This window comes from Podarcis pityusensis, assembly GCF_964106645.2.
Source record: "Podarcis pityusensis genome assembly, chromosome: 6".
Lineage (NCBI taxonomy): Eukaryota > Metazoa > Chordata > Lepidosauria > Squamata > Lacertidae > Podarcis > Podarcis pityusensis.
Window position 1 is genome coordinate 71,166,771 of NC_138030.1, and position 25,347 is coordinate 71,192,117.

Genomic DNA, 25,347 nt, shown 5'->3' on the forward strand with positions numbered 1-25,347 from the left:
GTTGGCAGGAGCGGATAACTCCATGCTCTCCAACATTTCTCTGAAGAAAAGCAGGACATTCTGGGATCAAACCAGAAACTGGGACAGTTTCTGTAAATCCGGGACTGTCCCTGGAAAATAGGGTCTGAGATAGGGAAAACTACTAGGGCACTGACAATGGACTAGTCTCATTGACTTGAATGGTCCTTTGTCAGGACAAATAATTTGGATTCTCTGACTTGTTACCTGGCAGTTCAGCACTTTGCCATCAGGTCATTGCATTTTGGGCACAATATGTTTTCATGCATGATATATTTTCATGCAAGCCTGGATCTGTTTTGTGTGAGGCATAAACCTTGAGTCCGGGGAATCAAATGCATCTCTGACTGGGCCATGGGACTCTCCTTAGACCACATTCCTCCCCAGACTCACTTCACATCCTGCCTCAGTGCCAGATTTACATATAAGCTAAACAAGCTATAGTTTAGGGCCCCCACTCTCTTTGCCCCCCCCCAAATAATTAAAGGGGAAAACCACCTGGGTGTACATTTCCAAAATATAAGATAAAAAACAAATAAAATAAAACCTACATACAGCAACAGTGTTTTGTGTTCACTATTAATATACTTCTTAATTGTATTTCACTGTTAATATACTTCTTCTTAATTGTATTTCAGTTCAACAATTACTTTGATAAAATACACATTTTGTTATGTGCAAATGGCTTTAAATACCTATTAGGTCCATAAATCACCATGTTGCATATATTCAACACAAAAAAAACAGTGACAATTTGTTGTTGACAAAGGACAGCTGGACGTATAAAGGGCCCCATTACCTTCAATAGCTTAGGGCCTCAGAAAACCTGAATCCGCCCCTGTCCTGCCTGAGTGTTTTTACCTGTCCGGAGTGTGACCTTGATCTTTCTTATTGATTCCTGGTTACCTGAATGGAGAATAGAGGTCAATTTTATATCTGTTGCTCCACCCACTTTTACCGCTGGCCCTGCCTACCACTGGCATGTGGCTCCTGTCCTTCCTCTGGTGTAGACAGTCCTGAACCAGCAGCAGAGCAAGCCAATTGGGCGCCTGGGGTGGCATGCATGCCCTGTACCCAGGGGTGGGGCCAGCCACCCATGGGATGGGGCAAGCTGGGGCAGGACGCTCCGTGGGGCTTCTGAGGAATCTGCCTGCCTCCTCCCACTCAGCCACCCTACAGCTGAGGAGGAGGTGGTGGGCGGACCGTTTGGGGCGCCCAAGCCACTGTGTCACTCCCAGAAGAGATGCGTAGCTCAGGCATGCTTCAGGCCCAGCGGTGAGTTCCGCCTGGCATTTTGTCACCCCCCCCCCCCAGTGCTGACACCCAGGACGGACTGCCCCCATCGGCCCCCCTGTCCTGAAAACTATTTGGTTGTACCACATTGATCTGCCTAACTGTTTACAGTGGTACCTCTGGTTGCGAATGGGATCTGTTCCGGAGGCCCGTTCGCAACATGAAAAGAGCGCAACCCGCAGCAGTGCATCTGTGCACACGCGGGTTGCGATTCGCCACTTCTGCGCATGCGTGTGACATCATTTTGCGATTCTGCGCATGTGCAAGCGGCGAAACCTGGAAGTAACCCTTTCCGGTACTTCCAGGTTGCCGCGGGACGTAACCTGAAAGAACGTAACATGAAGCGGATGTAACATGAGGTATGACTGTATATGCCACCCTATCCTATAGGCGCCAGTCTGTTTGCAGCATTTGAAAGTGCTTCATGGCATGTACCTGCCCGTAAAATATATGACTGGAATGAGTAGAACCACACACAATATTTCCCGCCTACTCCTAAAATGTAGGACATTTGGCTTGCAAACGGGGCGTTAGCTTTAGCCACAGGTGTGACCACGGGTCACACTTAGTAGATATAGACGCCCCGTCCCCTTGTGTGGTTCTCCAGACTGCAGACTCTTCTCTAGTCATTCAAGTAAGTGAGATGAATACTGGCAAGGCTCGATGTAACTGGGAACCCTGTTTTCCCGAGATTCTTGGATATGTGGAGCTATGCTGGCACATGCCTGCTTGTAGTCATGGCCATCAGGGATGGGCAATGGGGTAATTTCAGTTTCTTTGAATTTCTTATCTCCCCCCGCCCCCGCCATCATAATTTCAGTGCTCCACATTTTTGCATCAATGTCCTCATGAAGATTCATCAGCTAATTTGTAATAATATTCCCATGTTTGTATGCAATTTTGTCAAATTTTTGCAAACCAATTTCCCCTAACACAAGTATACTTACCTAGTCAGATGGGTGGCATATAAATATATAAATATATAAATATAAATATCATTATTATTGTCAGGCACCTTTGTGGGATGGCAGGTCTAGGAAAGGTTGTGACTGCAGGCAGGCAAAACTTCTATTGTAGGTATCAGAATACCATTGGGGGAATCCCGGAATAAATATATTGCAGTATGCATTTACAGCCATATATATCAGTCTCACGTCTCCCCCCCCCCTCTATTTTTTAAAAAATCACTTTGCATTTCTTACCAGGCAATCTTTGCTGTGTTCCATCTGAGTTAAGATTGCGAGAAACTACTGTAGTGAAAAACAAATTGCTGGCTACGTATCGTGGAGGAAGTTTGTCTGATATATCTATCATCTAGCATGGAGACTAGTTTGATTTACTTTACACCAGAGCAAAAGAAGCTCTGATTCAAAAGAGTAGATAGCACTATTCTATGACTCTTAAGTCGCGAGCAAGATTTGACCATTTTAATTTTGGTAAAAAGGTTAGCCCCACCCAAAGGGTACAAAGTAAGAAGCAACACAGTCTTTTGTCTGAATAGCTCTTGTTGGTGTCAATATTTATTCTATTCTATTCTCCTCTCCTCTACTGGCAAGTGAAAGTGTCCTCCTTTATGACACAGAGGCAGCAATACAAGTGAATACAAGTGAAACTTGCACACTCTTTTCACACTGCATTATGAAGTTTGCACAAAGTGAGAGCAGATATTCACTATTGGTAGTGAAATTTATTTGTTAATTGACTGGGGCTGCCATATTGGATGGTATTGTTTCTTTAGGAGTAAACCCCATTGACCTCAGGTGGGGTTGCTTCTGAGTAGAGATGCATAGGATTGCGTTGAATGTCTACTGGTGGGCATGTAAGCTAAATGGAGCCTCCTTATTTAACAACAGTATATCTTGGACAGTCTCCAGCATCTGGCAAACAATAGAGGAGGACTGCTACACTGCTAGTTTATTTAACAAAATTTACATGCTACTTAATTGTAAATAAAGCCCTAAGTGGTTTATAAGTAAAACTTCTGAACAGTTTACAACTACTTAGTTAAATTCTGGGTCACCACTGGAGAAAGTAGAATGTTGGAACAATTGTATATATGGTCTGATTCAGCAGGATTCCACTTACATTGCAATTATGCACTGCTTTGAGTTCTTCATACGATGCCATGAGATAGCATCAGCCCCCCTTTCTTGGCCTGGAATGATGGGAGTTGTAGTCTTAGTAATGCTTGGAGGGTAATAAGTTCTTCCTCTCTGCACTACAGGTTTCTCTGCGTTATTCAGCCACCTTGCAGCCCATCTCACTGAATTGCTTTGGGATTGCAGTTTCTTTTGCGTATTCTCAACAACGCAGGCAGACACGCACATGCTGGGGATTATTTGAGAAGATGCAAATAGAAACTTCCCTAAATTATATTTGACTCTACGGATAGGCTGTATTGGTTTGGACACCTCTGTTTCTAGCAGCTGTGCTAAATTCCCCCAAACAGGATTCTCTCTCCCCCCCACTGTCTATTATTCCAAACAAGATGCGATGGATGAGTTTGGTTACATTTCATTTTGTGATGGCAGAGAAGGAAATTGCTTGAAAATCATCTGCACTTCAACGTCTGGGTGATATTTGTGCAAGATGAAAACTTGTTCAATGGTGGTTTTTATATTGCAACCTGGATTACGCGGGTTGATATTCACAGTCCTATAGTGGCATTGTTTGCAGACTCGAGCAAGGAGTATTGATGTGAATGCCATCTCTTAAATGACTTCTCTTCGGCTGTATTTGTTGTCCCACATTATCCTTTGGCACTCCAATATAAGACTGATAAAACAGAGTCTCACTAAAGGCCACTTTGTAAATTACTTTTTCCAACATGGAGATTAATCTCTGTGGAGGGAGAAGCAGGGGTCCCTTGTAACACACGCAAGCAGAGCAATCCTTTGCTTGTCTCCTCAGAAGTAAGTCTCATTGAGTTCGAGAGGACTTACTCCTGGGTAAGTGTGTAGAGAATTGCAGCTTAAAGGTGGAATACTGAAGAAGAAGAAGAAGAAGAAGAGTTTGGATTTGATATCCTGCTTTATCACTACCCGAAGGAGTCTCAAAGCGGCTAACATTCTCCTTTCCCTTCCTCCCCCACAACAAACACTCTGTGAGGTGAGTGGGGCTGAGAGACTTCAGAGAAGTATGACTAGCCCCAGGTCACCCAGCAGCTGCATGTGGAGGAGCAGGGAATCAAACCCGGTTCACCAGATTACGAGTCTACAACTCTTAACTACTACACCACACTGGCTGTTGGCAGCTACATTTTGAATACAGTAAGAACTTGAGGGTCAGCAATATTGGCTGTTCTGATTATCCTATGAGCCAAGACATCAGGTGCTTAAAAACAAAACAAAAAACCCTTGCCTCCAATATGGTCAACTTTGTCCACGTTTAGGCCTAAGTTCACCACTAGTGTACATGGTTCCAGGTTCAATTCCCAGTATATCCAGCTTGGGCTGTGAGTGTGCTGGAAACTAAGAGAGCTTCTGGCAATCAGTGCATGCATCACTGAGCTAAATGGACCAATGTTTTGACCCATCATAATAAGGCAGCTTCCAAGGTTCCTCTCCTTTGAGTAGCACTGCCTCTAGAGGGCGTCACAGCTGAACATTTGCTGGGGCTACCAGACCGGCACGCAGACCACCACAACTTTGAATGGAGCACCGAAGGCAATGTGAGCGACCTCCTGAATGAAGTGCATTGAGGATAAATGACATGGCTGGGTTGGGGGTGGGCAGAGGGGCTGTTGCCCCAGGCACACATTTTTTGGGGGTGGGGTGGAGTGGGGTGCCAAAATTCAAAAGAAAAATAATCTGCATTCAGGTTTTTTTCTTTAAAAAAAAATCAAGTGGTGTAAACAAATCATGAAATGAATAATAATAAAAATGAGATAAAAATGAGAAAATAAATAAGAATAATAAATGAACGCTAATAATAAAATAAATGGCCACCGCCGCTTCCCTCTCCCTGCTGGGAAGACCCTACCCCACCACCATTGCCACCGCTGCCCGGCGAATACTTGCCTTGCCCCGGACACTGGCAACGTACGCTACGCCACTGTTGAGGATGTGTTGTGTCCTGGAACCAGCTGATCAGCTGTAGGTGCCTCAGCTGATCACTTTGTTAGCCACTGCATCTCGGCTCTCACACAGGACTGAGCAGGGGAAGCAGAGGAGGGGGTATCTCTGAGAGAGCCTGTGAGGCTGTGCAGCATCCCTAGAAACAGTTGCAGTGTTTTTTCTCTTTGGGTTAGTGAGCCTGGCTTTCTGGGTAAAGAGGTGTGCGTCTGTCAGCATTTCCTATGCTGATAGCTCAATCAGCCTTGCAACACCCCAATGTTTCAGGTGGGCTGTTTATAAAACAATGTTTTAGTTACGACACGTGCACACCTGTTTGATTTAACGTTAATTGGGCAGATGTTGGTGATGTCTTTGAAAAACAAGGGGGGGGGAGCATCATTGATATTTAAACTTTGCAAAATTGCTTCAGGAAAGGAAGAGGGATTATGATGTCCCAACTGTCGGGAGCATGAGAAGATGGAGCGTTCCGGATGCAACAAACAGCTGGAAGTCAGGAGACCAGAGTTGCATTAAGGTAAGCAATACAAATGCCATGTGCACGATTGAACAGGTTAGTTTGACCAAGATTTCCCAGATGTAGCATCTGAATTCAAGTGAGTCGATACGTGTCCTTGAGACATCTTGGATGGATTCTGAACAATCTTGAAGATGCTTCATTCATTATAATTTTCTTACAGAGAGAATCTCTAAGAAGGAAAACCTGTGTTTATCGTAATACATGGAGTGTAGCAAAAGTGGTTGTTGCTTTTTCACTTATGCCCAGCTGCTGCATTCATGACATATAAGAAATACTCATGCGATGCTTTGCGCATTTTGGTAAACACATGTTTTCCTAACTGGAGAGGAATCTCAGCTAGAAAACTGTAATCTGTGAAGTAGTCTTTAGTATCTATCATCTATCTATATCTAGCTCTATCTATCTATCTATCTGTCTATCATCTATCTGTCATCTATCTATATCTATCTATCATCTATCATCTATCTATCTATCATCTATCTGTCTATCTATCTATCTATCTATCTATCTATCTATCTATCTATCTATCATCTATCTATCTATCTATCCATCTATCATATATCATCTATCTATCTATCTATCTATCTATCTATCATCTATCTATCATCTATCTATCTATCTATCATCTATCTATCATCTATCTATCATCTATCTATCTATCTATCTATCTATCTATCTATCTATCTATCATCTATCTATCTATCTATCATCTATCTATCTATCATCTATCTCTATCATCTATCTATCTATCTATCTATCATCTATATCTATCTATCTATCTATCTATCTATCTATCTATCTATCTATCTATCATCTATCTATCATCTATCTATCTATCTATCTATCTATCTATCTATCTAATCTATCTATCTATCTATCATCTATCTATCTATCTATCTATCTATCTATCTATCTATCTAATCTATCTATCATCTATCTATCTATCTATCTATCTATCTATCTATCTATCTATCTATCTCTATCTATCTATCTATCATCTATCTATCTATCTATCATCTATCTATCATCTATCTATCTATATCTATCTATCTATCTATCTATCTATCTATCTATCTATCTATCTATCATCTATCTCTGTCATCTATCATCTATCATCTATCATCTATCTATCTATATCTATCTATCATCTATCTATCTTCTATCTATGTATTTTGCATAGCTAAATTTGGGCATGTAAAATAAATCAACACCGCACACCTTTCTGTGCTTTGCTGCTCACTGTCTGCCTTACCCAGTGCTCGATCTCACTACTAAAATGGAATGTCCACCTGTAAAATGGAACCATTTAAAATGCAATCCTGTAAGAGGACATAAACCCTATGGCAGTGTAATTTTCTATCATATATGTGAGCAACTAAATGCATATTTATATTGCCCCCACGTCCCTGAAGAAGACTCTAGAGCCAGTGTATTGGTGGAATGGTTATATTTATTGAAATATAATAAGATTTGCAAATAAAGAGCCAATAATGAAGCGTGGGCTTGTGGGCTTACTTGTCATACTGAGGGCAGTATCTCCTGGGCATGTCAGCCACTGCCACTCAGTGGCTTCCCAGCCAAGGACTGGGTGAACTTCTCATGCCCTTGCTAGGTGAGCCTTGGAGTATGATGGTTGATGGGATCAAAGCTCTGAAGCAAAGCAAGTGAAGTGGACACTGAAAAATCTCCCAAGCCTGGCGAACCATATCATACCTGCAAAGAGCAGCCACTGGTCAAAGGGGAAGACCTCAGCCGTGATCCAGGCACCCTCAGGGATCCTTGTCCTTCTGCTTGGTTTTGGATCAATACAGCTTAATCTGAAGCTCTATTTGAAACTCCGTGTCTCAGGCAACGATGTTGACAAAAGGGTATGCCACAATGCATCTGCTTCATCATGAATTTGACACGAAACTTTTTATCGTTTTCGTTAACCATACTGAAACCCACTGGATCAATGGCGAAACATAAACAAGAAGGAGGCAGAGAGTATTCTGCGTGTTCTGCCATTGCACTTGGCTCCGTTAATGCCAGTGGAAACAGGGCAGTGAGTGGAAGGCTGCAACCAATATCATTTCTGATAGGGAATCTGTCTGTTGGCAAGAAAACTTTGCTGCAGGAGATCAGAGTCTACTTCAAACCAGATTGCCCCTCTGAAAAAGCAAATGCAAAAAGATCTTTGGTCCCAATCCCTCCTCATCTGTTTGTTTCAGAATGAAAAAGACATTGGAAATGCCAAACATGGAATTCCACATATGTCTAGAGAAACTTCCAAATATTTTTGGGAAAGGGAATAGCTTTGGAAGAGCAAGTAATCACAGAATCTGCAACTTTCCAAGGAGACATTTTTCCTTTGGACATTACAGACCTATATTGCCAGTTGGAACCAGAAATAATTGCATGGGCTTGTGACATAAATAGTCATTCTACCGGTGTTAGCATTCTCCACCCTATTTTTCAGCTGTGAAGTCCAATGCTTATTCCACAGTCTTGTTAATCTTTTTGGAACACTCAGAAGAGGAAATTTGCTGGACGCATACTGTGAACATTCAACAATTCGGCAGAATGAGATCTGGGTTCTACCTCTTGCCTTTGACGTCCAGCAAAATCAGGGTCTATATACTCAAATATTCAAATCCCAATTAATTCAGATCTCATTCCTAAAATCATAATCTGTTTGCAAATCCTGAGTTTGTTCTTTACTGAAATGTCTTCTCACATCTAAACTATCCAACAGTTTACATGTAGCCAACTTTTGAAAGCCACAACCGCTTTCGGAACCAGCTGACTTCTTGTAAAAAGTTTTGATCTTAATTGGCAGCTGAGGCCCTGCAAGCCTTATAGATACCAGTTTGCAACACATACTATGGAACATTACAATGTGCAGTTCAGGACTTCTGTAAACTAGAAGGCAAAATGCTTTATAAGTAGTAATAACTGAGCTGTGTTGCAAGAGTTTTCTTTTGATCTAACCAACACAGATCACTCGGACAGCTTGAATTGTCAATAACACTGTTTAAGGAATGAAGGTGAAACTGAGAGCCCCTCCAGATGGCCTGTTTATGGAGCATTCCTGATTTGCTTGCGCAAAGCTAATGCAGAGGTTAGATCATATCTGGTCTTTATCGAGCCTTCATCTGGATTTGCTCATGGGGATGTTACACTGCAATGAGCATTTGTCCGGCATCCATCCTGATTTCTTTCTTTCTTTCTTTTTGCTGGATGTTTATATACCTTCCAATTAGTCATCCAGCCACCCCCCCTTTTCAATGCAGTTCCCCATCACTTACCAAACCACAAAGGGCAAGATTCTCTTTTAAAGTAGATTTGTTGTACTAGGGCAACAAAGCCCTTTAATACATTTTAACTGCAGAGGCCTAAAGTTCTAGCATATATGATAATAATATAATAATTTATTATTTATACCCCGCCCATCTGGCTGAGTTTCCCCAGCCATTCTGAGCAGCTCCAAATCGAGTGTTAAAAACAACACAGCATTAAATATTAAAAACTTCCCTAAACAGGGCTGCCTTCAGATGTCTTTTAAAAATCCTTGACATCTGATGGGAGGGTGTTCCACAGGGGGGGCACCACTACTGAGAAGGCCCTCTGTCTGGTTCCCTGTCTTGCAATGAGGGAACTGCCAGAAGGCCCTCGGCACTGGATCTGAAAGATGAGCTGAATGATGGGGGTGGAGACGCTTCTTCAGGTATACAGGACTGAGGCCGTTTAAGGCTTTAAAGGTCAGCACCAACACTTTGAATTGTGCTTGGAAACGTACTGGGAGCCAATGCAGATCTCTCATGACCGGTGTTATGTGATCCTGGCGGCCACTCCCAGTCACCAGTCTAGCTGCCGCATTCTGGATTAATTGCAGTTTCCGCGTCACCTTCAAAAGTGTAGAGCGCGTTGCAGTAGTCCAAGTGGGAGATAACTAGAGCATGCACCACAATGGCGAGACAGTCCGCGGGCAGGTAGGGTCTCAGCCTGCGTACCAGATGGAGACAACTGCCCTGGACACAGAATTAACCTGCACCTCCATGGACAGCTGTGAGTCCAAAATGACCCCCAGGCTGCACACCTGGTCCTTCAGGGGCACAGTTACCCCATTCAGGACCAAGGAGTTCCCCACACCCACCTGTCCCCATCCCCCAAAAACAGTACTTCTCCCTTGTCAGGATTCAACCTCAATCTGTTAGCCGCCATCCATCCTCCAATGATTCTTCCAAGCAGCTGAGGGTGGTGTACATGGTTCTCTTTCTCTTCCATTTCACCACAACAACAATGTTGCGAGGTAGGCCAGTGAGCTCTTATGGTTGAATAGGGATTTGGATGTGGGCCTCCTCGTTCCTAGTCTGACACTCTAACCCCTAGGCCAAAGTGCCTGGAGTGTGTGTCGAGATCTTTCCCCCGGATGGCCAACATACCTAGTGGTTATAGGCATGTTGTAATGAATATGGCCCCATCTGTGCTATGCATTCAAAGCATTACCATGCCACTTTGAACAGTCACGACTTCCTCCAGAGCATGCTGGGAATTGCAGCTTGTTTGTTTGCTGCTAAGAGTAGTTGGGAGACCCCTATTCCCTACAGGCAACTACAATCCCCAGAGTGGAATCACAGACAAATTCTCTTCCCAAGTAACTCTGGGAAACTGGAGCTCTTTGAGAGAAATAGGGGTCTTCCAGCAACTCTTTGTAGGTGTAACAAACGACGGGTCACAGAATTTATTCTGGCGGGAGCAGACCACAGCTGTTTGAAGTGGTTTGATACTGCTTTCCATGCCTAGTGCAGATGGCGTCTGCACCTTGGTAAATAAACTGCTGCACTTGTTTCATAAGGCATCACTGTGATACACAGACTATCAAACATGAAGGTGCAACACCTCAGACCCACTGCTTACTAATCTGGCTTGTTTCCTTTCAGTAAGAGGAAGAGTGAACATGCAAATGGATTAGTTGGAGAAGAGCCTCATATTTTTCTATTCCAAGATGATTTCTGAGATGTTGTGTATGTATGTGTGTGTGTGTGTGTGTGTGTGTGTGTGTGTTGTTTTTTTCCTGGGAGGGTGGTGTTGTTAAAGATAGCAAACTTAGCATGTTGAGTGAAGGGTGTAAACAATATATTGGGGACTGTTAACGGGATGCAGTCATAACAAGCCATCCAAATTTCCATAAATAACACATCACCCATTTAACAACTAATTTATTATTCCAATTCTGATCTCCAAATTACTCAAAATGAGCTGCTTAAAACACACCCGTAAGATCTACTAATCTCAAGCAGCCTTCAAAGCCCTGCATCCAAATCAAATATATCAGCCTATTGTGGAGCAATCAGTTTGCTATTATAACAAAAAATTAGGGCAGGAAAAATAAACCTTTTGCAGTGAAATCAGCCGTATGAAGCGAAATTCCTTTTGAAAGTCCCCTGGAAAAATCACAGCCTGTACACCGAATTAGGCGAGTAAAACAGCAGGCAGTCATTAATGACTAGGGCCACTGTTTTGATTATGCCCTCGTAACATGTTAGAATTTGCAAGATGTATGGGTTGAAAGAAATTATAGATCCTGGAGAGAAAAGATACCTAAGCTTTCCTACCTAAAGGCTTAATGTAAGGGGGCTGCGAGATTTTGAATACAAGTGATTACGTGACAGACTCACTTAAAACCTTCCTGCATGCTTTAGCATCACGGTTCTTTTCTGGAAACAAAAAAACCCTTTGCAGGCTAATTATTTTGTATTCTTGGGTTAATTTCTCTCTCTCTCTCTCTCTTTTTGAAAAAAAGAACACCGCCCTCTCAAACACTATATTTTTGGACTCTGAGTTGTCAAGTGGCTGGACAAAGCAGTGTTAAAAATTCAACGACTCTAATTACTAGCTGAGCAGTATAAAAACCTCTGAATAAATGTCAGTCGAGGAGATAAGCTCTTATCTTAATCTAATGGCTCCACAGACTTAATTTGTCAGGCCGGCCTGGTTGATGAAAAACAGGTTTCTATTCTCCAGCGTTTGCAGCAACATCTTTCCAAATCTTTGAAGTTGGATAGCAATACCGGCAGCAGCGGAGCCGTCTGGCAAAAATCTGGTGACCAAGCCAATTTAATTCCTATTGTCCTATTACACTAATTAATGTTGCTCTGCCTACACTGGTGCAAGGGAGACAAAAATGAAGCCAATTTATTTTTAGATTTGTTACATTCTGGGCTAATTGCTCTCACCCCATATTTCCTCCCCTCTGCAACGTGTTAATCATTTTGGGTCCCTTCTGGCATCCGAGAGGGGCAGGGTTTTAAAATTAAGGCCTCTTTAAGGAAGCACTCGGAGGGTTCAGGGCAATAAATTCCAGTTTCTTGAGAAAGTAAGGAACTCTGACTTGGGTGGGTGGGTTCCATCTGAACACAAGGGATGTATGGGATACCCCGTGATGACTGTATCCTTTGAAACCTCTTTCTTAAAGGAGGTTTTAACATATTTAGAGCTGAGGACAAACCAGTGTCAACAACAATTCATGCCAGGCAATTAACAAATGAAAAGAGCTGGCTTTTCAGTTAATGTTTTGTGTTGTTCCTTTGCTGTGCTGTTTTCACCAAATCAGCTGTGGTCCAGGGTAACTTCAAAGGACTGGTGTGAATATTACAGCACTCTGTATAAAACTGGAAAAAGACGACTTGCTTTAAAAAAACACACAAAAAACCACCAGGGCCTTTTTCTGATGCTTTTGGGATTTCAAAATCCCAAATGTGGTGTAGGATGGGGAGAGGAGAGGAGATTATGCTAGTTCCATGGAAGAGGAAAACGGGGTTACATTTTTTTGGGGGGGGGGATCATTTATAATCTCCTCTTTTATGTCGGTGTAGCTGCGGAACTTTTAGTGGAATGATAACTGGCATAAAACCAGAGTAATGGAGTGGAGAATCAGACACATATTTTTTGTAATTAATGATGTGACCTCAAAACTGCAAAGCTACACTGGTCACATGTGTGAGAGCCTAGGCAGCTGCCTATTCTAGGGAAAGAATAAGGCAGTTTGAAAGAACCAGCGAGATCATTGCACTTCCTATTATTATGAATAATTGTCCTTGTTATGCTTTTTAAAAATGTTTTTTTATGATTGTCTTATTTGTTCCATTTTCTCACACCCTTCCTCTACAGAGCTCGGCTTATCATTTGGGGGAAGTGAGGAAAGTGAGGTTATCCTGTGGGTTTCATGCTGAGCGGAGATTTTATGACACTTATCTGCAAAAGGCTTCACAATATTTTGCATTTTCCTTTGTCCTCATAACAATCACCTATATAAATAAAAAAGGCAGTTCCCAGGTCCTGCCTCTGTGCTGCCTTCTAGCGCAGAAGTGAGAACACTTTTCTCTCGCCACCCCCTGAGCCAAATCTGTATCTGCCCAACCCCTCCTGGGCCAGATTTGACAGGTGCCGGGCACCACCCACCTGTCAATCACCTGCTGCTACAATGACATCAGGTGACAAGCCTCTTTGAAGGCTGGCTCTGGGATCACAAAGGGGTTTGCTTTGAAATCACTGCTAAAGATGGTTTCCTCCCCTCCATTTTAGCAGGGATTGCAATGCAAATTCCTTCCTGATCCTGGAGCAAGGCATTCTCCCACTGCCCATCAGCTGATCAGAACCAGTTGTTTCTCTCTGTTTCATCAGGGTTTTTTTGTTATGTACTGAGTTGAATAGGATCCAAAAGGCAGCAGTCTGATTGGTCCTAGAACAATAGGGTCCAGAATGCAGCAGTCTGACTGGTCCACAGGAGCCACCCAATCCAGCTCCAGGTGGAAGTGAATCCGCAACCCGATTGGCCTACAGGTGAATCCCAGAAATTAGCCAATCATGTGGGGCCCATTGTGTAAATAATGTATATAAAGCAGACATTCTGGGGGAACTTCCATTCCTCCTCACCACTATGAGCTGAATAAAGAGCAAGAAATCCACTCTCGACTCCAAGTATATTTCAGGTTTAAAATCCTTCCTTGAACTTGGGGCAAGGCACACTCCCACAGCCCATCAGTTGATCAGGGTCAAGTTGATGGATGATGGAAGCTCCTATCTTGTCATGTGAACAAGCTGTAATAGGCTGGAATCAGATCCTGGTATTCTTGAGCCAACCTTGGGCCCTTCTGCAATTGAGTAGCTTTGCCCAAGGGCTTCCTCAAATCTGGAACAGCCTGGGGTTGCAATTGGAGGAGAGAGAGAGAGAGAGAGGCAGCTTTGAGCCACCATTTTCAATTCCCCAGTGTCCTGGCAGCTTGTAGCCAGCCATTTCTGCTACCAAGGAAAGGCAGAGGAGCATGCACTGATGTAGAAGAGTTTGGATTTGATGTCCCGCTTTATCACTACCCGAAGGAGTCTCAAACCGGCTAACATTCTCCTTTCCCTTCCTCCCCCACAACAAACACTCTGTGAGGTGAGTGGGGCTGAGAGACTTCAGAGAAGTGTGACTAGCCCAAGGTCACCCAGCAGCTGCATATGGAGGAGCGGAGACGCGAACCCGGTTCACCAGATTACGAGTCTACCACTCTTAACTACTACACCACACTGGCTCATAGAAGCAGGTTCATGGAAGGGACTTTGCCAGGGCTTCAAATGGGGAAACAGCTGAAGAGGCAATGCCTGTTGGTTAACCAACCAACTGTGTACAACAGTGTCTGGGGCCGGGGTCCCATCACTATGTCCCTGTTCCCAATCCGCCTGCTTTCTCCCAGACAAGTCAAAAGAGCTTCCAACAATATTTGCAGGGCAAATATTGAAATATACGGCACTAGTTGTTAAGTTAGATTTATTGCTTTATTGTGGAACAATAGTGGATTAGTGGAACAAATGGTTGGATCCAAGAGGATGGGATTTATTGGCAGATATAGGTAACACAGGAGTAGGGAAGCCTTACTCAGACCGCAGGCTGCATTCCCTCAGGTAACTCTCCGAGGGCTGCAGGTTGGTGTTGTGTAGAACCAGAGCCAAATTAGGCCAAGTCAGATGTCAAAGGAGGCAGAGCAACAGATGTGACTCTGACCTTTCCGCAGTGAGCCAAATTCCAGGAAGCACATTCCAGTTCACTACATTCCAGCCACACCGAAGTCCGAGGTTTCTACACTACCACAATTCCCGCTCTGCATCTCTCCATCCTCCAGCCAGGTGACCAAGGGAACAGCCGAAGCAGCTGGGAAGAGAGAAGAGGCGTTCAGGGATTTTATAAGTTGCATATCCTTGTTTCTCACTTTGATCCTTTTACATGAGTTGTATGTTTTGTAGTATTTTAGGCATTGGGATTCGCTCTTATTTTGATTGATTATAGTTTAGTAATTCTTTATTGTAACGGATAAGTGTAAACTGTTTCATTATTATTTGCTGCCATTTAATTCTGCTGTTTACTACAGTGGTACCTCAGGTTAGGAACTTAATTCATTCTGGAGGTCCATTTTTAACCTGAAACTGTTCTTAACCTGAGGTACCACTTTAGCTAATGGGGCCGCCTGCTGCTGCCCCACGATTTCTGTTCTCATCCTGAAACAAAGTTCTTAACCCGAGGTACTATTTCTGGGTTAGTGGAGTCTGTAACCTGAAGCGTCTGTAACCTGAAGCGTTTGTAACCCGAGGTACCACTGTATTAGATACTAATTGATTATTGAGTATTGCTTTAAGTGATACAAGTTTTTATTTTAAAGCTATTGTGACTTTTTTGTATTGGATCAGATTGTTATTATTTATGTTTGACATTTTATTATGTCTTTATATGTCTTCAAAGCTGCCCACAGTTGCCAGGGTCATCCTAGCTAAATGGGTCATCCCAGCATGATGATGATGATGATGATGAAGCAAGGACACATTCTAGCCTGGCAAAAGTGCTTGAGAGAGACCATGGAGGGCAGCCAAAAATGGTGCGACCTTTGGAGAGTCCTGAGGGCCAGACAGAAAAGATTGTAGCTGAGGTTTCCCACCCCTTGTTATAGGGTACCGGTTGTGTTTCAACCAAGTGAAGGCTATTCTCAATGCTTTGAACACTCCCTTATGGTCACACAGTCCTGTTTGCTTGGAACTCCGGATTCTGTCGAAACTAATATCTATCTATCTAAATACACACCTGAGTTTTATAAACCTGTTTTTCATTATGATGCTATCTTCGGACTCTCAGTAACTGAGGCTGCAATCCTAAGCAAATTTACCAGGGATTTAACATCCACTGACCACAGAAAGATTTACTTCCAGGTAATACACGTAAGCTTGTGCAACAAATTGCACCATGAAAAGCTCATAGTGGCACACCTTGGTCTTTTGTAGTTGCTGTTTTTAACCTTGGGAAGAAAAACAGTACTGATTACTGCTCGCCAGTAATTTCATCAGCAGCTTAAAAGGACTAAGGTGGAAAGTAATTCAGAATCCATGCCCTGGGCATTTTTCGACCAAATATTTCACTAAATGATTTATGTTGATTTAAGTTAGGGCCATCAATTGGGGTGGGATTTTCCAAGAAGACTCCTGGCTACACATTCTCCCTATTACCTGTCAGGTTTCTAAATCCTAGGACGTTTGGCATGCCATTGAAAAGAAAATGAACACATTAAAGTAAAAATTTCAAAGGCGCATTTGAATCCCTTCTCCTCCATGAAATCCCAAATATTGATCCAATCAAATAAATCTCATTTCCATGATCCCGTTCTGAGAGGGAATCTTCAAGCTGCTTATTATTTCTGTGGTTTGTCATATGATTCTGCCTGAACAAAAAGAGCAATGCAAGCCAGGGAGTTTAAAAATAAATAAATAAATAAATAAATAAATAAATAAGGCTGTCAAAAGTAGAAATTCACAGATAATTTTCACTGACCAGACAGCACTGATAGACATTGGTTTGGTTTAGATGTAACACTAAATCAGGGCAGGGAAACCTGTGGCTGTCTAGCTGTTGCTACAACTCCCATCATCTCTGACCATTGACTTAGAACATCTAAGGCTCCCCATCCTTTTGCTAATCCATGATTTGATGTTATAAAAACGAAGCTGGTCTAGGAAGTTCTCCCCTCTGCTCCTCTGAAGTGGCTGTGACGAGGTCAGAAACCTTCACTTCCATCTCGTTAATTTTCCAATACAAAATAAAGCAGCAGAACGATAGGCCGATGCAGTCAAATAATAATTTAGCTCCATCAGCCACTGTAAGGGGCTGGTTTGCACAAACCATAGTTTAGATTGACCTCAGGATTGGATGACGCAACAAAGGACAATTAAACAGCAACAGTGAAAGGGTTGTAGCTGTGCCAGGAGAGAAGCAAGGGAGAGGACCACGTGAGCCTGGGGGTCGGGGTGAACAGAGATGAGCCTCCTTCTCATAATTCTGAACTGCATCAGAGCCAGACCTTCTGGCAAATCATTTTCAAACAGTGTAGAGCTTTCTCTTAATTCGTATGGTCAGCGTCTTCCTGTGTGTGCACACGGCGTATTTGTGCACACATGCAACTACATCTTAGTGCACTAATGCACTGATGTATATTGCTTGCGTTAGCTTTAAATGTTCTTTACCATAAAACTTAATGGTTTTGATGTTGCATACCTAAAAGGAAGCGTTTGTCATTCCCGCTATAAATGTTTGTGCTCAACCGTCTTAATTCACTGTGTCAGATAAGAGGAAATCATGTTAGCATATATTTATGATTTATCGCTCCTATCTAAGCACCGGAGAGGTTGAGAGTGTAGTTCTTCTTTTTAATCTAACAGGAATAGTCAGGTAAAAGCTACACTGATCAGGCTCTTTGCTTGGGAGGAATAAGAAGCATTGTGCAGGTGATTCCCTGACCTCTAACGTTAGTGTAGGCGTATTCCAGCTGATCCACCTCTGCAGAGGGCATTTGGAGGCTTTGCTTTCTTTCTGTCCTTGCATGCCAGTAGAAGCCTTGATTACACAAGGCAGAAAAAGGCCAAGAATTAAAGATATGTCCAAGATAATCAAGGATGGACTAAATATTCCAAGCGGTGCAAGCGTTCCATGGATTTTTAAAAATAAAAATTGGCTGCATGAGTTGGATGTTTTCTAATTCTTTCATAACCATGCACCAGAATATATATGTATATATATTGGACCATTCCAGTGTTATTCATTTTACAATACCAGTATACAACGCTTGTTGTTCTGTATATAAAATTGAGCTCTGCTGATGTTAGATACCAGACCCTCTAAGTGTCCCTATTTTCCAGGGACAGTCCTGGATTTACAGAAACCATCCTGGTATCTGATTTGATCCCGGAATGTCCCACTTTTCCTTAGGATGCCCCTATTTTCATTGGAGAAATGTTGGAGGGGACATCCCTGTTTTCATCGGAGAAATGTTGGAGGGTATGAGATACCATTGCATAATAAAATTTTTCTTTAAGGTTAACGCTTGTGGTTTTTTGAAGTATATTTAGCCCATTCCCGAGCATCTAATGATATCTCGTGACCCAGATCTCTATTTCAATGAAGCTGATATTTCACACACACACACACACACACACACACACACACGATTCTATATTACTACTCAGTAATGTAGAATTAACTCAGTACTGTTTTGTGATCTTTCGTCTGACACCGAAGATTCAGATTCTGATATTATTATTATTATTATTATTATTATTTCTCGAACAGGTTGAAGTCCAGCAATTAAGAGTAGTATGATTTTGAATCCCTTGCACTTGTTATACGTAACTTAAGCTTGTTTGCTGTGTGGGGAGTCGTGATCCATCTGAAGTCAAGTGCTTCAGGCTGCAATCCTATATATACTTATCTGAACTCCATGGGGTTTACTTCTGGGCCGACAAGCCTAGGATTGCACTGTCAAAGTTTCATTGATTTCATCTGGTGAGTTAAGCTTATGCTCAGATCTCCCCCACTGAAATCATTATAATAACGATTACTGCAGAAGTAATATAATTAATAACAGGAGTTAATAATAGCAATATGTAATTACTGTAGGAGTGATATACCCAAATATTCAATATTTGTTCTCTATAACTTAGCTTTATAGTCTAAACAAGGAAGTGGTACAGGGGAGGGCAGAATAAAAGTAAGAAAAATAGGTTAAGCTTCACAGAGTATAGAAGAAATAAGGTGTGGTACTCAGCTAAGTGTTGCCAGAGTAAGCCCAATGAAATTAATTGACCTATCTTAGCCATGTCCATTAATTTCAATGGATCTACTCTGAGTAAAACTTAGCTAACCCATTGTCATCAAAACTCCCTTGTGGGCATATCACCTAAAATGATGTAAATACAGCGATACCTTGGTTTATGAACAGTTTAGATTATGAACAAATTGGATTAAGAATGCTGCAAACCTGGAAGTAGGTGTTTTGGTTTGTGAACCTTGTCTTGGAAGCAGAACATGTTCTGCTTCCTGTTGAGTGTGTTCCTTTTGTGAACTGAGTCCCCCGCTGCTATGGGAAAGCACGCATTGGTTTAAGAATGCTTTGGTTTAAGAACGGACTTCCGGAACGGTGGATTACATACCACCGTATGTAAATTGCTAACACAATACAATAGAACCTCTACTTACAACTGCCTCTACTTGGGCCTGATCCAAGTTGCAACCGCGGCAAACCCGGAGGTAAATACCGGGTTTGCCATGATTTGTGCACACGCAGATTTGGCTTCTGCCATCTGCACATGCGCAGAAGTGTGCTGCTGCCCAATGCGCCTGCACACAATGGCGCTTCTACCAGTGACCCGGATCAACTTACAGACGGACCCCTGGAACTGATTACGTCCATAAGTAGAGGTTCTACTGTAGCGTCATTTAATCAAGGGTAGCCAACATGGTGTAGTCAGGCAACCCCTGATATGCGAATGTTCTGCAAGTTGTTGACATATTTACATTATTATCAGATAATATGTCTACAAGTGAAATTTTGATGGCAGTTTGGCAAAAGAAGGTTTCAACCGGGGTTTACCAAACTTTTGTGGGGCCCATGGGCACATTTGTAAACCAGAGAAACCGTCATGGGCACTGCCCATACACCACCAAGCACATACCACAATCTCTAGGTGGGTTGAGAGCAGTGGCGTGCGGTGAAATTCTCCGTAGGGGAACAGTTAGGGCCCTTGAGAGGGCGAATTGAGGAGGAGGGGACATTGTGCTTGTGAGCATCATGCACCGAGTGCCTTTTCAGTAGTGGCGCCTGTGAAACACCCTCCCATCGGATGTCAAGGAAATAAACAACTATCTGACTTTCAGAAGACATCTAAAGGCAGCCCTGGTTTGGGAAGATTTTAATGTTTGATGTTTTATTGTGCTTTTAATTCTGTTGGGAGCCGCCCAGAGTGGCTGGGGAAACCCAGCCAGATGGGCGGGGTATAAATAATACTTTATGATTATGATTATTATTATCGTGCCTCCCTCCCCAAACCAGGAAGAAGCTTCCCGGGCTTTGGAAAGGAAGCATCAGGGGAGCATTTAGGGGACTAGCCTAGTCCCCCTAGTTCACTGACAGCATGCCACTGGCTGGGAGACAATCCTGTCTGAAATCTGGGAAAGCCAATCAATGTAGACAGTACTTAGTGAGATGGTCTGACTCAGTATAGGTCAGCCACCCATGTTCATATCTATTCTGGACTCCTTTGGTAGTCAGCATCTATTGGCTACTACAGAAGTCTTGTGTGAGGTTAGGGGTCACTGAAGACACTGAAGGAAGGCATCTACGGTCGCCATGTTGTCTTAAAGAATAAATGATACAATAAATGCTGAGGCAGCAGAAGCTCTAAGTGGCCCTTAGACTCAACAACCAGGGCAGGCAGAAGGCATATACCGTACCGTATTGGACTGACCCTTCTTGTGGGCCACCAAATGCCTGTTGGTTGACAATATAGGATGCTGGGACTAGGCCTGATCTTTGAGCAATACTCCTTGGGTGATAAAGAGTGTGTGTTCAGGCTCCTCTGACACAGTTCAGTCGCGCCTAACACACTCCTGAACACACACTCGTGCTTTGTACCTCCAGCACACATTAGTAGAGACTGTGGGGATTTTGGTAACAACAAAGAGCGCGACAGAAGCTTGAAGTGTTGGCCTGCCTTGAAACAACATCGCAAGAGAATGCTTGGATAAGGGGAAGGAGACAACCGCTCTTTGCTGACTCTTGGGATTCCAGTAGAATGACTTGGTAGGGGGTTCCTAGATTTGCTTGAACTGGCTCTGTGTGCCTTCTTGCCGGGATCAAAGAAACTGCGAAAACTTGTGGTCTTTTCAATGTTTTAAACTCTCTTTCTCTCCCCCTCTCTTTCTTTCTTGCATTGGGGAGAGCGAGCGAGTGGCTTTGTGTGCTGGCTGTTTAAAAACATACTTCAAAAGAAACTTGAATCAGTACATGCCTGTGCTATATACAAATTAAAATAATTGATTTTTGGCAGCCCTTTTGAGAGAGATATATAAATTAAGAGGGATCACATTTCCAATCCATTGCTCTGGATTGCATGTTGATTTCGAACCGCCGCTCCCTCACAAAGCTGGAAGTTTGCCACCAAACCAAAGGGAGCTGCTTGCTTTCATTTAATTCGACCTCCTCCTGTCATGGCAACTCCTCCCTGAACTACCACAGTTCCAACCTGTTGGGCCTTGGCTTGGGTCCAACGCTGCACCCTTCCCTCCCCCCCCTTCCCATCTGCTTTGAGAAACTTGCACAGAGCCATCAAATGAATCTGCACCATATCCCAGAGAGGAGCATCGCTTTGTGGGACTCCTGTTCCCTCTTATTTTCTCTCCCCTCACTGGTGGAGCATGTCACCCAACAAAGCAGAGAAGCTCTCTGGCCTGCACAGTGCCCATTCCGTGACGGATGGCACCGGGTCCCACACTATCTGTGCTGACCTAAAAATAGCTCTCAATTAACATTGCATTTCAAGAATTGGAAAATTTCCCAGAAGTCCATTCTCTCTCTCTCTCTCTCCCTTTCTCCCCCCCCCTTCTGTTTCATTACATTTTGCAGTAATAATACACAAGCCTGTAGAAAACATGACGGGTAATGAAAAATGTAATTAATATAAGCAGTGTAAAGCATGTTTTTTTTTTCCTCCCTCTGTTGTCCTTGCAGAAAATTGCTGCTTTAAACCGAGCAGGATGTGGAAATGCATAAAGCAAACACTGATATGCTCTGGTTTGTAAATATCTTATGCAAAACCGTGAAGGCAACTGCTGTTTATTTTTTGACTCTCTGTCACAAATTCTTTTCGGAAAGTTGTTTCTGGGTTGTTGCCTTTTTGTTCCGCATCTCCCTCCTCCCTCCCGGTCCAAACATTGTCACCTTGGTAATTATTATGCCCTTTTCGTACTATGGTTTTCACAATCGGGGGTGCAGTATTCAAGTCTTCTACCTTGTCCTCTTCCCACAACCGCCTTAACTTCTTAGCCAGAAAAGATATTTAGGCTGCAATCCTACACCTCCTTGCCTGGGATTAAGCCATGTTGAACGCAGTCAGGCTTACTTCTGAGTAGACATGCCTAGAAACACTCTGTTAGTCACACCCTTTAGAAGATTTGCTGGTACTATTTTTTTTAATTGTATTTTTATTGCTTATAATACTTGGCCATGATTAAAATAACCACGGAACTAGGGACTTCCTTCTTTCCTTCTTTCCTTCCTTCCTTCCTTCTAGGAATGACGTCTCCCAGACTCCTAAATAACATACAGCAAAAGGGGAAAAGTTCCAAGAGCGGTTTACTGTATGGGCAGCAGCTGTGTTTCTGTGTGCTGCTGCTGTTGTTCAAAGTAAAACCAAAAAGGTTTAACATTAGTTAAACATTTGGGCTAGCACAAATCTCTTGTACGAGCTTAAGCAGCTCTTTGAATCCTGCCTCTTATACTGAAATTGTCAAAAACAACCCTGTGGGTTAGGCCATTGCTATGAGGGGGTGAAAAAACTCCACTCAATATTTCAGAGTTGGATCATAGTGAACGTCAGCCCTGTAATAATAATAATAAATAATAAATTTTATTTATACCCCGCCCTCCCCAGCCGAAGCTGGGCTCAGGGCGGCTAACAACAATCAAAATAACCCAGCATTGTAAAAACATTCATTATAAAATTAATTAAAATCAAATTGATGGCAACCATTAAGCAAAATTCTGTGCAGGTTGCCAGAGGAGGGAGTCAGGCTGTGCCCTGGCCAAAGGCCTGGTGGAACAGCTCTATCTTGCAGGCCCTGCAGAAAGATGTCAGGTCCCGCAGGGCCCTAGTCTCTTGTGACAGAGCGTTCCACCAGATTGGAGCCGCGGCCGAGAAAGCCCTGGCTCTAGTTGAGGCCAGCCTAACCTCTCTGTGGCCTGGGATCTTCAGGATGTTTTTATTTGCAGACCGTAAATTTCTCTGTGGGACATACCAGGAGAGGTGGTCCCGTAGGTACGAGGGTCCTAGGCCGTATAGGGCTTTAAAGGTTAAAACCAGCACCTTAAACCTGATCCTGTACTCCACCGGGAGCCAGTGCAGCTGGTATAGTACCGGATGACTATGATCTCGCAGTGAAGACCCCATAAGGAGTCTCACCACGGCATTCTGCACCCACTGGACTTTCTGGGTCAGTCTCAAGGGCAGCCCCACGTAGAGCGAGTTACAATAATCCAATCTGGAGGTGACCGTCGCGTGGATCACAGTGGCTAGGTCAGGGCGAGAGAGATAAGGAGCCAACTGCTTAGCTTGGCAGAGATGGAAAAATGCCGCCTTTGTTGTAGCTGCAATCTGCGCCTCCATGGAAAGGGAGGTGTCGAAGATTACACCCAAACTCTTAATGGACGATGCTGGCACTAATTGCACCCCCGCAAGAGATGGGAGTTGCCCCCTCAATCCCATATCGCCCCGTCCCAGCCACAGGACCTCTGTCTTCGAAGGATTTAACTTCAACCGGCTTCCACGTAACCATCCAGCCACAGCTTCCAGACATCTGGTCAGTGTGTCTGGGGCCGAGTCAGGATGGCCATCCATCAACAGATAGAGTTGGGTGTCATCGGCATACTGATGGCAACCCAGCCCAAAACTCCGGACAAGCTGGGCGAGGGGACGCATAAAGATGTTAAAAAGCATCGGGGAGAGAATTGCACCCTGAGGCACTCCACACACCAAGGAGTGGCGCGATGACAATTCCCCCCCAAGCGCCACCCTCTGTCCCCGACCAGAGAGAAACGAGCGCAACCATTGAAGGACTGTGCCCTGGATCCCCACGTCGGCAAGGCGGTGGTCCAGGAGTCTGTGATCGACCATGTCGAAGGCTGCTGACAGGTCTAGAAGAATCAGCAGCCCCGACCTGCCTCGATCCAGCTGCCTGCGGAGATCATCTGTTAGGGTGACCAGAGCCGTCTCGGTCACATGACCAGCGCGGAAGCCGGACTGGAATGGATCCAGAGCCGATGTTTCATCCAGAAACCTACCAAGCTGTTCAGCAACCGCTCTCTCAGTCACCTTACCCAGGAATGGAAGATTCGAAACCGGGCGGTAATTGGATAGATCTAAGAGATCTAATGATGTTTTCTTTAAGAGCGGACGCACCACTGCCTCCTTCAGTTCCCCTGGGAATATCCCGGTGCCAAGGGACAAATTGATGATATCACCCGGGGGGGGGGCTGCACCTCGTCTGGACATGCTCTAATCAGCCAAGACGGGCACAGGTCAAGAGGACAGGTGGTGGGCTTTCCAGCTCGGAGGAGTCTGTCCACATTGGCTGGGGATATCCGGTCAAAGTGATCCAATACTGGACCCGAGGACAGTCGAGGGGCCTCCAGTTCCTTTATTGTATCCAAATTGGCAGGGAGGTCATGACAGCCAGTGTGGTGTAATGGTTAAGAGCGGTAGTCTCATAATCTGGGGAACTGGGTTCATGTCTCCGCTCCTCCACATGCAGCTGCTGGGTGACCTTGGGCTAGTCACACTTCTCTGAAGTCTCTCAGCCCCACTCACCTCACAGAATGTTTGTTGTGGGGGAGGAAGGGAAAGGAGAATGTTAGCCGGTTTGAGACTCCTTCGGGTAGTGATAAAGTGGGATATCAAATCCAAACTCTTCTTCTTCTTCTTCTTTATCTTTTGGGAACATTTATGGAAGAAATAGCTACGAGGAGGATCATTCTGGTTGCACATCATAGTGGGCTCAAGTAGAACCACCCTAAAATGGGCAAACATCTGATGCTGCCATAAGGTGAATCAAATTGCTGACCCATCTAGTTTGGCATTGCCCACACTGAATGTTGCTGGCTCTTCAGGGTTTCAGATAGGGTCTTTCACAGCCCTACCTGGAGATGTCAGGGATTGCAACAGGATAAAAGGTAAAGTTAAAGGACTCCTGGACATTTAAGTCCAGTCAAGGGGTTGCAACACTCATTTCACTTTCAGGCCGAGGGAGGTGGCGTTTGTCCACAGACAGCTTTCTGGGTCATGTGGCCAGCATGACTGAACTGCTTCTGGTGCAACGGGACACCATGATGGAAA

The 25,347-nt window shown here is 43.8% G+C and overlaps 1 protein-coding gene across 1 annotated transcript in view; it reads right to left on the reverse strand.

Annotated features, from left to right (window-relative positions):
- Nucleotides 1–14,818: 14,818 nt before the first annotated feature.
- Nucleotides 14,819–25,347, reverse strand: part of LOC308478754 (uncharacterized protein) — a 275,098-nt gene continuing 264,569 nt past the window's right edge. The window contains exon 5 of the mRNA XM_081008870.1: nt 14,819–15,079. Within this exon, the coding sequence (XP_080864996.1) occupies nt 15,013–15,079 (67 nt within the window). The 3' untranslated portion in view covers nt 14,819–15,012. The remainder of the gene's footprint in view (nt 15,080–25,347) is intronic.